This window comes from Plectropomus leopardus, chromosome 12 (genome assembly GCF_008729295.1).
Source record: "Plectropomus leopardus isolate mb chromosome 12, YSFRI_Pleo_2.0, whole genome shotgun sequence".
In the NCBI taxonomy this organism is placed as follows: Eukaryota; Metazoa; Chordata; class Actinopteri; order Perciformes; family Serranidae; genus Plectropomus; species Plectropomus leopardus.
The window spans coordinates 22,861,400-22,876,133 of NC_056474.1; the positions used below are offsets into that span (position 1 = coordinate 22,861,400).

Sequence of the window (14,734 nt, forward strand, 5' to 3'; positions counted from 1 at the left end):
AAACCATATACACAATAAACTGGCAATGGAGAAAATAAAATACTCTGAAAAGAAAATAGGGGTGTAAATCACTGGTTTCAACACGATACGATATTATATCAATAGTTTGGACAACAATACAATATTTGCAGATATCACAAAGTCTACCAAGATATGATTCTGATTCAATTCGATTTAGGGGCCTGCGACCGATATGGGCCGATAGTATACATAATTTAATACAGTCAGTTACAGGAGAGGCTGCCACCCCTTTCTTTGATTTTGGCCAGAAAAGACAAAAACAACATATACATACTTGGAAATAATTGAACTTTTTTTGTTCTGTTTTCTGGAAAAATGTTTTCATTTTAATTCATATGATCTTTTTCCTAAAACTTTGGGGCTGTCTGACTTGAAGACAATTTCTCCCAACATCCTCAAAAAGTGGATTAACAACAATATCATTTCATTAAAGTGTAAAACTCTATAATAACTATCAAGGATCACAGACAATACAACTGTCTTCCCCCACATATACGACATGCTAATGTTAATAGCATAAGCCTATGGCATTTTACATAGCAGACATTAGCTTAGCAGCTAGCGGACTTATCCTCTACTCATTACTTAACCAACGTACTATTATTTATGCTTTGACTCACCGCTGGTTTAAGTCTCTGCACCTCCAGACAGAGCAGCGCGGATGACTTTCAGTCTCCATGCAAGTTTTTCCAGTCAACATTGCTGAAACACAGCAGCTAACGTAGCATTAGCAATGGACCTGCAGCGTCTTCCTGTTTCCTCCGTGCGGCTTTTGTTTCCATATGACGTGCTCTGTCTGTTGACTCGTAGTTTTTCCGAAACAAAACATTTCCACACTGATGATTTATTCCCGAGTAAACAGCGTTATCCTCATCATCTTTCTCTCAGCTGCTCGCCATCATCTACCGGATGCTGTGTGACGGTGACGCACACTTTCAAAATAAAGGCGCATCTAAAAGAGGATGCTTACGGTTTGCATCGATGTCACGTGATCATTGCTCATTTACTAGACAGGCTATATAGATCGATGGATAGTTACATCCCCTGTGGGAAGCAATATTCAAAACTGCTGCAGTACAAAGGGATCATACAACTTCGGCAAGTTAGATTTAAGATTTTTTAAGACTTTTTAAATGCCACTTGGAATTTAAAAACAATTTTACAATCAACATTAATGGGAGCATCATTAAGAGACATATATTTCTTAAGATTGGGGACAATTTTTCCCAAATTTATTGTAACATAAAACATGACTTTTTGGTCAAATAAAAAAATTAGTTGACCTTTTTAATGCCTTTTAAAAAAAGCTTGTTGATCATTTGATTGGGTGTAGTGAATGTATATGAGTGATTCCTCTATTGTGATCTGTGTGATGTTAATGTAGGAGGCATGGGGTAATTTATTTAAAAAATAGATATTAACAATTATTTTGAGATTTTGCGATGCAATGTCCGATTCACAAAAAAACTAGTCCTACTAGCATTTTTAAGATGTTTGAAATATTGATTAAGACATTTAAATACCAATTAAGGCCTTATTTTAAGATTAAGGAATTAAATACATTTTCTGTCTTTTTAAGGACACCCAGAAACCCTGAATAATATATTATAATAACTCTGTTCAGATTGTTTTTAGCTGCAGCTAGCACTGAGTTTAATCGCTGTGACTGTTAATCAGTCAGTCGATGCTTAAACTATCAAAACTTCACTGCGTGTGCCAACACAAGACACAGCCTCAAGGACTCGGCCTGTCAGTCTGGCTGCTGATTCACTCTGACATTGGATCAGCTGGTAAAGGAGAAGTGCCAGACTCTGCTTAAGACCGTGGCCAAGTCAGTGCTTAACTGGTAAATGTATCACAAATTATTTACATAAAACAGCCATTTGTAGTTATGTTGCAGAAGGGGAAGTGAAATGGAAGAGCCTGCAGCTTAACAGTGTTCAGAAGTATTTCAAGTAAGAATGCAATGATACAAATCAATAGACATTTTTCAAAGATTCTAACTAGTGAGAGATACCGCGACAGAGGTGAGATAAAGTCATTATTTTGCAAGTCACATGTAAGTCTCGAGTCTTTGCACTCAAGACCCAAGTCAAGTCCCAAGTCCTCCATGTTAAGTCCTAAACAAGTAATAATGCACTCTTCAGCAATTGTAATGACATTTAACAGCGTAATAATATATTGAAATTTAAAAACAATTTGAATGCATTTTTTACTTTGTTCTTATATGTTACAATAAGTTTGTTGGAGGTTGCTGCACCTTCATCTCTTCTTTATTATTAACTGCACATTTTGCATACTGCCTTTAATTTTTTTGTTGACCACTGCCTATTTTTTTTCCAACACATTTTTTCATGTATTCTTCTTATTATTATTTTTAGTATTATTCCTCTTAATATGTTTGTTGTATGTCAAATGTTTGCAACAAAAAACAAAGAAAATTCCATGCAAGTGAAAACATACTTGGCAATAAATCCCTATCTGATTCTGGTTGACATTTCTCTCCTGCAGCCTGACTGAATATTGTCGGATTGATTCAAACAAAGCAGATCTGGAGAATTAAGTGTCAACTTGCTGGGAATGATTTAGCTGAATCCAAAAATAAAGGCAAATTAATCTATGTCACTTTTTAAATAAATAGCAAACTTTTTTAACTTTGAGCTTGGTGGAAGGTATCAAGTATTTTCATGTTAGACTCGAGTCCAAGTCAAGTCACGAGTCATTGGTGTTGGAGTCCAAGTGGTGTTGCACGTCTTTTTAGATTATGTCAAGTCATCAAATTTGTGACTCAAGTCCAAGTCATGCGAGTTGAGTTCACACCTTTGGTCCATGAGAACATATATTCACAATACTTTTCCCAGCACTGGTGCTATATGTGACAGTATTATGTTAGAGTCTTGATAAGAATGAAATGCACTGAATGGGCACTGATATCCTCAGCAGAAACCAGACTAGGGAGAATTCCCAAGCCAGCACACAGGTGAATTAAAATGGCTTTATGGTTGTGGTATCAGCGATAAGATCCACTTCCCCCCAGACACACTACCACCAGCTGAAGTGATGGCATCATCAAAAAGAGGCAATAAACAAGAGCAACCTCTGCTCTTTCATTGGAGCTGCGCTGAGGGGGGAACCCTCAGCACTCAGACTCAATCAATACAAATGCTGCGCTTTACAGCCACGCACTAACGTCTTCCGGCACCCCGTCATAGTTGTGAGTTTCACGCGGCGCAGTGATGGGCTTCAACAAACAGACACACCTTTCCAGGAAGCCTTTGGTCTGCCCAGCCATGCGTCAATGACAGGATGGGTGATTTCCACCCCCGCAGCAATCAATTAAAACACCCGTTGGAGAATTCCGGCAGGTAATGGGAGAAAAAGGGGGGGTGTAGGGTTGGTCGTGGTGAGAGTGAGGGACCTGATCAAAGGAAAAGCCAGTTGAGTGCGGAGCGCCATAATAAGGGCCCTTGTAGTCAGAAACGAAGTGAATTAATTTATTCCGAGGCTGACGTTGTTATTGTTGTTACAGATGTTTAATCGCCGCTGTCTTTGTGAAGTGATGGTTTAAAGCTGACAGCTCTGCATATGCTGGACCCCTAATTTTCTCGACCCTGAGTTGCTGCAGAGTGATGTGTCTTTCAAGAGCACCTGAGAGGAAGCCGAGAGTGCTACCGCTTTTCAAAATCTCAATCTTTCAGTTTCTTATAACGCCATTTGCCGTTACTATGATGATGCTAGCAGGTGAGATTGATCTGTTCTGATGTAATCACAAATTGCCTGAGTGGGCCTGGGTGGATGAGATCTGCCTGAGATTGATGAGGTCTAATGGAGTCTTGTTTGGGTGCTCTTGATGCCTTTTAGATCCGACGATACTGGCGCGCCTCTGCATCTTAATTCAGCTTAATTTAGCCCCAAATTAGTTATAAATACTTGTCCCTTGTTGAGCTTTGCAGTTTTGCTATCTGTCGCTTACGCATGTGTAATGTTTCAGCATGTCTGAGGAGCTATATATGAAGATAACATGAGACACAGCAATGTGCACAATGTGTGATGTGAATCATCCCCAGGGCTCTGGTGCTCATGGTTGGATCTTTGTTGGGAGTTTAATCAATCAGCCACAGCGCCTTAATTAATCGGCATGATGAACAGGAGAAATAATTGGTTTTCTGCCAGATGTGAATCTGTTGCAAACTAATGCCAGCCAATCAGGATCCAATTTATAATCACAAAACTGATCTGGACGACAAAACACTTAAAGGATCAGAGAAGAATAAACACACTAGACAAAGGAAGTAATATGGCTTTGGATTTAAAATTCTGATAGGAGACAGCTTCTGCATGTTGTACTGAGGTATTTTGGGTGCCTAATTGGATCTACATAGTGTCAAAATGATCATCAGTCTTGTTGATTGAATAGGATGGGAAATGCGATGGAATGTCATTTTTTTTTCCTTTAAAAAACAAACATATTGCTAATTAATTGGCATGAGAAGAATTAATTGGCTCCTCCCCAGATGTTTCTGAATGAATCTGCAGAAAACTAATGAGGGGTGTCTGGTTTTCCATTGAAGCAGCAGATGTCATTAACTGCAGCCCACACTGACAATGTTGATCTGCCTCACTCCAATCAGACCAGGTAACCAGTGGCTGAAACAAATGGAAAGGCACTGGAGCCAGTAAATAGCCAGAGTCGAGATTGAAAACCACTGGTTTAGCCGGGTGCCAGCGGAGCCAAATGGAAAAATAGCTTAGGCCTCTTATTAATGTCACAGTGGCTAGGCGGTAATTCCCCCAGGCTCTGTGTACCTCGGCTTGTTAATGAGTCACTGCTTATCAGTCAGCCTTGTTAACAGGCAGAGGCCTCCCATCCAAACCGCCTACTGCTATTGTGTGCTAGCCGTACTGTGTATTAGCCAAATGTTCTCCCATCTTGGCACACAGGAAGTCAACAGTAAACAACAGCAGCACACACAGGAAGTGGGCATCGAGCCAGCGAGAAAGAGCTGGTCCGGGGGGGAAGGAGCCCATTTTGTGGCAGGATAAAGTGAACCGCTGGCAGAGGCACACACATGCGGAGCCCTCCCGCCTGTAAATCTTACCACACTAACGATTGGTCCACACTGCTCCCGTCCTTTAATCCTCATTCATTATTGGTCTCAGCTGGAAGCATCGAGCTTCATTCACTTGTTCTGACCAGCAGAACTCTGCGAGGTAAATAAACTATTAAGCTTGTTTTCTTGTCACGAATGCAAACATTCTCCTGGGGCTCGAGATCAGGCTGCCATGGAGTTTAGGGCCAGGTGGCTGATGGGAGGCCACAGCGAGCCGCTGTACACACTGTCTGCCGAGCGCTCAGGCTGACGGACCCTCCACACTCCACAGCAGCCCTGAGGTAACTGGGTCAGCAGTACAGAACCAGGCCACAGCCGGCCAATTGCATGCCTAATCTGTGCCCTTCTGAGAGGCACTTTCCATCCGTGGCGCATGGCTGCACATCCAGCTGTGGAAATGGATATGTCAAATGGCGCGCAATTAGTGTCTCCTCGATTTGTTCACTGGCTCTAAGGAAGCCTGGTCACACATGAATCCAGGAAAAAACAGAGTTGATGCTGTCCATTCCCTGACTTTGACATACATCAAATGAAGATGGGTCAGGGAAAGTGGTAGAGTTGGACACAAATTTAAGCAGGCATGACAAACAGTCTCCATGTATCGAATTCACTGTGGACTGTGAGGATTGCAGTGATGGGCAGTCCTGCTCTCTGATGGCTCATCTGCTCTTGCATTGATCTGCTGAGCTAATGGTTTTTCTTCTCTGATACATAACATTGAATTATTTATGCAAAGTAGTCCCTTCTGTTTCAGAGCCTCTTAGCGTGGAGCTCTCCATTATGACGGCATTATCCAACTGCCCACCCCACCCTACTCCATCTTCTACTTAACAGCTCTGCTGTTGTGGCACAACAACACCAATCAGACAGATCGGAGCAGATGTGGCGATGGACCAGTGCTCCTCAGCTTACACACACTTTCCTCTGAAGCTACAGCACCACTGTTTGTCACATCGCTAAAATGTCTGGAAACTATAGAACAGTGAACACAAGATTCATATATATATATATATATATATATATATATATATATTTATATATCTTTTATATATAGTTTCCTGCCTGCTGAATCTCTGGCACTGCTCCTCTGTGTTGTGTGTGAGCTCCCACAAGACCAGAGTCCTCATTTGCCACTGACAGTCTATAAATTGTCAACATTTCTTGCACCAGTTCCACCATGAAATGCATTCTTATCCTGATTAATGCCTTCCTGAGTAGCACAGGAATTATAATTCTTTTTTTTTTGACAAAAGTTATTTTGATTGATTTCACTGCAGAGAATGTTATTAGTTTTGTTTCAGTGTTGCGGATATTAGTATTTGATTAGGCTTTGATAGCAAAAATTAATGACGAGAAGACCTTGAGCACAACTAAAATGGTTTACAACATGCACACTGAAACTCTGTAAAGTCAGCACTCCATCCCTGCTTCCCTTCTCTCAATTGCACCCTTTGACGTGTTTTCTCATCTCCTAAACACTGTCAGACGTCCCAGGCTTAATTACCTTCCTTGACTGACATGATAATGTAAAACAGCTCTTAGGTGAAACCAAAGCAGGAATTGGTCATGCATGGTCAGGCCTCCTGCCGGGCACACCTTAATCAAATGTGACGCGAGTCTGAATGCGAGCCAAAATCGTTTTCGGACCCAAATAACGAACCACTGCCTGGGTTTCAATGACGAGCTACATGGTCGGGGTCAGCACTCCGACGCGAGATTGATATTTCATCATCATCGCCTCAATCTGGAGATTGTTTGTGCATTTCTCATCTCCAACAGCTTTCAGGGGCCTCGACAGGCCCCCCATTTGCATTTGTTTAGTAGTGACCTCATCCTGGCATCTTGGCATGGCCGGATTGTTTCTTACTTTTTGCTGCACTGACCACTGTGGGCTCACACTGACAACCCTCCACCTTCATCGCATTTCACACACAAACTTGCAGAAACACGAGCATGCATAATTCAGCGGAAACTAAAAAACAGCTGATGTGGGCTAACGAAGTGGAAGTACAGTAAATGTGGTGCGTGAGATTTTATGTCTGTGTGCAAACATGTTCACTTGGCATGCCTGTTCATGCGTGTGCATGCACCGTGCGCTCACAGAGGTATTCAGATTTGTAAAAACTGTGTGGGTGTGCACAAGTAAGTGCAAGGGGCCTCTGAGAATACAGTATATATATGCAGATGCAAATCAGCGAACGTCTATCAGCAGCCTTCTTGCCTGCTATATCATCTTACGATTCCATGCCAAACACTGCGCAATTAAATCCTTACTGTAATGAGAAAATACCAACAGGATTCTACTGAGTCAATCAATTTCCTATGGATTGAGGGACAATCATGATGCGCCTGTTTTCCATCGGCACGCTTTGCCCTCTGAAGCTTGTATTACCGGCAGAACAGTCACTTGAGTGTTATGTAATTGGAAAAGCACATTGGACAGTGTATTCCTGTTCACTATGTGCTTGCAGCAGGAATGATATCATTACAAAGTGCTTCTCTCATCAAATCCTCTCTTACCGTCGGCTTTCAGCCACGCCCAGCTCATCACAGGCTCAGCGTCAGCCATGATGAGTGTCATGTGTCTGCACTCTACATGTGTATATTGCGTGTGCACACCACTGTGTGACAAATTAGGACATGATTAGAGCTTATCTCAAAGCTGCATGAACCCCTGACACAGATATAGTTTTCACACATGAGAGACAGAGATGCTGAGCAGGTGAACATGAGAAGAAGAATGCTTGAGCGTGGAGTGTGTATCTGCTTTTGTACTTATATGTGAGTGATTAAAGAAGTATTTCACCGATATAAAGAAAGCCCTCACATAAAACTAGGCCATCGCTGCAGTAGAGAGACGCAGATACTTTTGAAATTGGTGCTACATGACCAGAGAAAGCAGAGAAAAAGGGTGCTTTTGATGCATTAAAACACATTTGTGAGAAAATAGGTGAGAAATAGGCAGTGCAGCAACATAGTCTTTGTTTATATTTGATCAGCACTGCCTAGTTTTACAGTTTAATATGATTTTGGTCCGAGTTTGAGAGATAGAGAGAGGGGCGGGTGTGTCTCTTGATCAGCTTTTTGAGGCAGCAGCAGGCAATAGGAAAATGCGGAAGTACAGCCTGTAGTTTGAGCAACCGCCCCAAGAGTCAGCAAAACTCCTCCAAATCACATAAATGAAAATTTTGCCGTGGGGGGAGGAGGGATATCTTAGCACTGGTTAGATGTAGATGTAGACAGTCCGCCACAGTTCAACTACACATACGACCCACATTGTTCTGATACAAAGCTGGTTGAAAATATGTAAAGATCTCATCTAGGGAAAAGGAGGATAAAGCCATGGGGCATGGGAGTCACCCCAGCAAGGCCCTGCATGTGTGTGTGGAGTCCTGCTCCCACGTGCAAGTCACACACATTCCTCAAAAACAAAATTCCACTGGGGACCTGGGTGGTGGGAGTGTCCCATGTGCTTATTAACGGGTCTCTGATTCCCTTGTCATAGTACAGGAAACAACGAAAAAGCCTCAAGTCAACAGATAAGGGGCACCGCCAGAGACTGAAAGAGCGGGTCGGGGAGGTCAGGGGCCCAGGGGACAGACAGCGAGATGCAGAGAATAGGACAGATAAAGAAGGAGAGAGGTGCTTACTGTAGTCAATGTTGCTGTGAACCGCAGCTGCGAATAGTACTGTCAATAAGATGACACTCCATAATGCTGAGGGGGCTGATGGGAAGGCCATGGTCGGGCACACAGATCCGCCTGTCTCACTGAATCCTCAGGAGGGCAGAGGAGCTCTGGAGTGTCACCTGCAGGGAGAGAGAGCAGTGGAGAGAGATCAAGAAAACAAGCAGGGCAAGCCGACTGGCCACTAATTGCGTCCCCTGCCATTGGTTGGCTGCTGCTGAATAAACGCTTGGCCCACTCCTTGCTCACGCGTTGCTCCATGGGTATTCATCGATCTGCTTGTGTCATACCGTACTGAGAGGCGATTGAGAGAGACGGGGGAGGGGGGGGGCAAACAGCGGAAAGGATGCGATGATGGTGTATAGGTGGTAATGAGGGGAGAAAGGGCTGTGGAATTTATTCATCCACTTTAAACAAGCTGTGCGCATGTGGAGTGAAGGAAAGCGAGTGTTTTTTTTTTTTTTTTTGGACAGCCCATAACCGAGCTCCAACTAATTCAGGCTAATTGGAAATAACGCAAAGCAACAATCCCCCAGTTGGTCGTGAAAAAAAAAACAGAGAGCAAAGAGAAAAAAACACAACAGCAGTGGAGAGATGCACCTGTCGCCCGCTGAGAATACACTGCGCTTTGCACAAGACTGGAAAGGGATAAGACGTGCATAATAGCAGCTCAGATACTCTCCCTCTCTCTCCCTCTCTTTGTCAAACACACTCCCTCGTTTTCTCTCACGCACAGTCCTTAAAATAGCAGTGGCCTGCGCCGAGGTAAGCTCTCGGTCCATCTGCGAAACGCTCCCTCTTTGCCAGCGCTGAGAGGGGAACCGTGGCAGGAGTGCTGCCTGCGGGACGGGCGGGCGGTTAGGGCGGGGATATGAGGGGTTGGGATGGAGGAGAGAGGGGGTGGGGTGGTGGGGGGCGCGGGATGGGATGTAGGGATTGGATGAGGTGGGGTGGTGGTGTTGCTGGTGGTGGTAGTGGGGCTGTGTTTATTGTTGCTCCAGCCCTTCCTGTTGAGTGATGGCGAGAAATGAAAACAAAACTGGAACAAGTGCATCCATGGGAAATAACCCGGACACTCTGGGCGTGATTTAACACAAGTTCTCGCGCTCTGCTCTTGAGTGCAGAGTAATAATAGTACTGGTGATAATTATTATTATTATTATAAGAGCTCGTGGTGGCCTGCAGCGCTGCGACGGAGCGCGGGAGCACCAATGTTTGTCAGTATACGGAGCCTGTTTTCTAACACCTTCTCGCGCACTTGCAGAAATATCTGACGGGATGAGAGTCAGAGAGGGTTGTAAGAAAAGAAAAAAGAAAAAGACTGAGGAGAGGTGGCTGCTGCACACAGCGCGCAGTTGTGATGCTTTTTTGCAGCGCGATGAAGAGAAGAGGAGAGGAGAGAGGAGTCTGGTACAGCACAGGCAACTAAACGCATATTCAGAGAAAATGGTAAAACACGGGGGGATTATACAGCTCTCTCCCTGGGCAGGAATAACGGATTACACACATACATACACACACACCGCCACCAGCCCAGAGTGCGCACACAGACACATTCCTGGAGACGGAAAAGCGTCAGCACTGACAGGTGTCTCCTGTCCGCCCTATACACACTACAGCCTAACCTCTGGACAACAGTGCAAACTGCGAAACAATGTAATAATCTCTCTCTCTCACACACACACATACACACACACAAACACACACACACACACAGACACACACACACCGTTATATTCCGCCTCCGGAGTCGGGATTTGTTGGCGCTGGTCTCCAATAAGGTCCCCAGTACGGTCCCTCCTTTGATGCGCAGCAGCCGCTTGTCCGGAGCCTTCTTTCAATCTGTTTTTATCGACTTTTTTTGATCTCCTTCTCGCGACTCTTTGTTTTTCTTGCTTTTTCTCCTCCGCGCTCTCTCTCTATCTCTCTCTCACTCTCTGTGTTTGTATCTCTGTCGCTCTCTCGCTCTCCCTCCACGGCTGCCGTTCACTGCAGCAAAAACAGTCTGTCTGAAAGACGAGAGGGAGGGGAGGGGACAAGGGAGGGGAGGGGAGGGAGGGACGGAGGGGAAGGAGGGAAGGGAGGGGATTTTAATACGATTTGGCCCGTACCATCGGGATAACAGGGCCAGAGCAGGGGCCTACTGGCTGAGAGCAACATGAAGGAGATGGAGCAGATAAGAGAAGTGTGATCTCACCATAGCGAGAAATAACCATAATGTTCCTATAATAATACTCCACAGTGAGTCTATACTGACCTTATCGTGCTTTGTGGTGTTTATTATCTCCTGTGGTGGCACATTACTGTAGGATTCCCCTTGCTATCTAAAGGTTTGATACTGAGTAGGTCTAGTATCCCTCTTCACTTTTATTTTGGGCCTACATATCTCCCGAAATAAAACCTCAGGGATCATCTAGAGATGATTGCCACGGTTCTCAGTAGCCTATAATGTTTCTTATCATTGATGTTATGGAGCTATTACTCATATCTTGCAGATAGGCCCACTGCTATTTCCCGTAGACCTGATAATTTTTTTTTTTTTGCAATATGGTAATGATATTACTGAGTCACTGGCCTTGGTGGAGTTTTGGGACCTCTTCTGTGTCATTGCATTTCCCTAAAATCCCTACTGCTGTTTGCCTGTGTTTTAAACAGATTTTATTGTGACTTTTTATCTCTTACCACATCAGAATAAATACACTGTAACATCTGAGAAGTTGATCTTACTTAAAATAATCTTGGAAACTGATTGCCTTGAAAAGAGAAAGTAAATATAACTAGGTGTACTTCATATTTAATTAAGTTTACTCAAAATGTAGCTGTAGTTACTTAATTTTGTGAAGTTGTTGCAATTTTAAAAATGACATCTGAAATTAACTTGCTCTTTCCCAAGTGTTTTCAACTTCAGCACACCAAGTCAGTCTGACTTAAATTGATCATGACAAAGACGATTTTGCCAGTGATGAAGTTAGGGGATCTGCAAGTTCTGTCGTTTTTGTTTGTTTGTTTGTTTGTTTGTTTGTTTGTTTTTTACGTATTTAAGCAGAATCAAATATGTAGTTGTGTAGACTATGTAGACTATAGTGTGCAACCAGCAGAATACAGGTATATATAGCAAAATAAAATTGGTTTACTGAAGTTGCTAAAACTTAGAAAGATTGATTTTAATTAAACTTGTCATTTTTAAGTTGCAACTTCACAAAATTAAGTAAATATAACTACATTTTAAGTAAAATTAACAATTACATATAATGTAAACATTAATAGACTAGTAGACTAGTAGTTATATTTACGTACATTTTGAAGGCAGTTTCCTCGATTTTTTTAAAAATGGAAAATCAACTTGTCAGATTTTATAGTGTATGTATAACACTGCCATGTTTATAAAAAATGTCAGCCTTCTGTACAAACTTCATCATATGGTAATCTATATATGCATGATATTTCATGCATCAGGCCCATGTGGGAATCAGGATCCAGGGGAAGGAGGAGGGATGGGATGGGAGGGAGGAAGGAGAGGGAGGGAGGGGTTGTTCAACTTGCCAGAGAGGATTAAGGATTAGTTTTACTGGCGGATTAGGTCTGTGTGTGGGGAGGCATGATGGGGTTAAACATGGATGGCGGCAGCCGCACGACAACCCAATCAGTGGTGACAAACTGAAACCGGGGAGGTGGGTTTGAAGAAAAACACAAAATAATAAAAGCCATGGGGAGCCGTGAGGGGTGAGAGTCGGGGCGTTGGAGAGATCTTCAAGCAAGCAGCTGCTCTCTATACTGAAAAAAAAATAAGTAGGCTAGTGTGGCTTTGGGCTTCTATGATTTGTAGATTTTTCTAATGCCAAAACTAAACTCCACCTTCAGGGGTCACTGAAAGGATTCTAGTTAGGTCCCCTCTCTGATTTGACTAAATTAAAACACAATGAATAGGGGTTGACAGCGTTAACGCATTAATCGCAGTGTGATTAAGGTCCATACAAAAGCCTTATTTTTTATTTTTTAAACCTGTTAATCAACAGCCAATATTCCTGTCTTTAAGAGGCTGTACAGGGCTGAGGTTTACAGCTAGAGCAATCATACTAGTTTCTTATGACACTAGAAAACCCAATGAATCGAGTGGTACCTCACACAAGCCTCTCAGGAAGAGGGCAAAATAACGCTCCAAAGTTTGGCTAAATTTTGATGATAGGCCATCTTGACCTCCAACCTCAAGATGTCTGTATGAAAATGGGTTCTCTTGGTACCCACGAGTCTCTCCTCGACAGACAGGCCCACTTTATGGTAGCCCAGAGCAGTTTTGTTTTTTTTTTTTTGCTGTCATTTGATTCCTATTCAAGACAGTCTGGCAAGAATTGCTTTACCTTGTCAAAATGGACTGCAAAACTGTTTTGAAATGCAAAATAATGGAATTTAAAACAAAAAACGCAAGTAATCATGAATGAGTAATGAAATTCTGCAATTAAATTGCAGTAAAAAAATAATAATAACAAATTCAAACAAATAATAACAAATTCTAATAATGACTATTGTAATTCTATACTTGCACCACCACATTCTAAATCTATACAAAAGCTGCACACAAAAAATCTTGAGATGACACCATTTTCTGGCGCTATGAGTCATTTATGTTCAAAGTAAGCCAGAGTCTTTTTCTCTCCCTCTGTCTCCAACCCAAATGGGAGACTAGAAACACAGCATCTGGCATCATTAAACACTTGTTATGAGGACGGAAAAGGCTTTAAATGTTTTGTTGTTGGCGCTGCATTAGAAAAGCTTTTGCTCCGGCTTAAATGAGTGGACAGCCCCAGGTGCTGCAAGCGTGCTCGAGCGAGCGTGCGCGCGGGTGTCCACTGACTTTCACACGACGAGGCTGCACGGCGCTGTGGAAGTCCCGCGGTGCCTACGTGATGGCCGCATGTAAGACTGGAGCCCGTGCATGCTGCCTGGACTGTTATAGGCTGACGACTGTGCTGTGCTGCTACACCGGAGCTGTGGTTTCAGGCTTTTTGCCCGTTTCAAATCTGCATATTAAAGCGCTGACCTTTGCGCGCTGAGAAGGCTCGTGCATGTGAAATTTCTAAAGCAATTCATACCAGATGCACCGGGCCTCTGCAGAACAAACACACATCTCCGACTGTCTTTCCATTCATCCATCCATCTTTTCCCTCCACCTATCCGTCATATCTGTAGACAGAGCAGCCTTGAAGGACACAGTTGTTGTAAAAGCAATAAAACATCATTTCTACTTTAATTCATCACTCATCCAAAAAGCCACAACCTTTGTAGTCCACATCTCTGCCGGGACTCGAACCCGGAGCCTCTGGATTAGAAGTCCAGCGCGCTATTCCATTGCGCCACAGAGACTGTGCCACATTTTTTTCGATCAAAAGCGGGTTTATACTCCCCCTCCCAGCCCTGCGCAGCATCCTCACCATCCCTCAGCATCAGGACCGCAGCCCTGTGGATGGTGATAATGTGCCGCCCGGTAGGGGGTGCTGCCGCCGCGTAATCACTATGCCTCATAGAGAAGAGAAGGCAAGGGCTCCTGCTCTCCATCCCCCATTGCTTCCACACAGGTTATCTCGTCAAAGCATCATAATGTTGATATTATCGGAGCAAAACTAAATGATGGAACATCTTACATTGTAAACGCATCAATAACTGAGGCAAAGTGCTCACTCGTTGAAGCAAATAGCTCCAGTGAACAGCCCATGTTTTTATTACCTCAGTTTTACTCTTAAAAATAGAGGGGATATTTCCACAGGGTTTGGCATGAACAAACTCAAAGCAAATCAAGTCTTAAACCCAGCAGAGTCTGAGCAATTTTTCTGTCCATCACAACAGAAAATTGCAGTCCGATGGATCTCTAGCTCAGATGGAAATGTGCCTACAACATGGATTAGACTCGATGGAGGGAAT

General features: G+C 43.3%; 1 protein-coding gene and 1 non-coding gene across 2 annotated transcripts in view; both read right to left on the reverse strand.

Annotated features, from left to right (window-relative positions):
- Positions 1 to 10,721, reverse strand: part of cadm3 (cell adhesion molecule 3) — a 107,628-nt gene extending 96,907 nt beyond the window's left edge. The window contains 2 exon segments of the mRNA XM_042497409.1: positions 8,783 to 8,940; positions 10,548 to 10,721. Of these exon segments, the coding sequence (XP_042353343.1) occupies positions 8,783 to 8,873 (91 nt within the window). The 5' untranslated portion in view covers positions 8,874 to 8,940; positions 10,548 to 10,721.
- A 3,384-nt stretch (positions 10,722 to 14,105) lies between these two features.
- trnar-ucu lies at positions 14,106 to 14,179 on the reverse strand. The gene has a single exon. It is a non-coding gene; the product is annotated as a tRNA-Arg (tRNA).
- Positions 14,180 to 14,734: the final 555 nt, after the last annotated feature.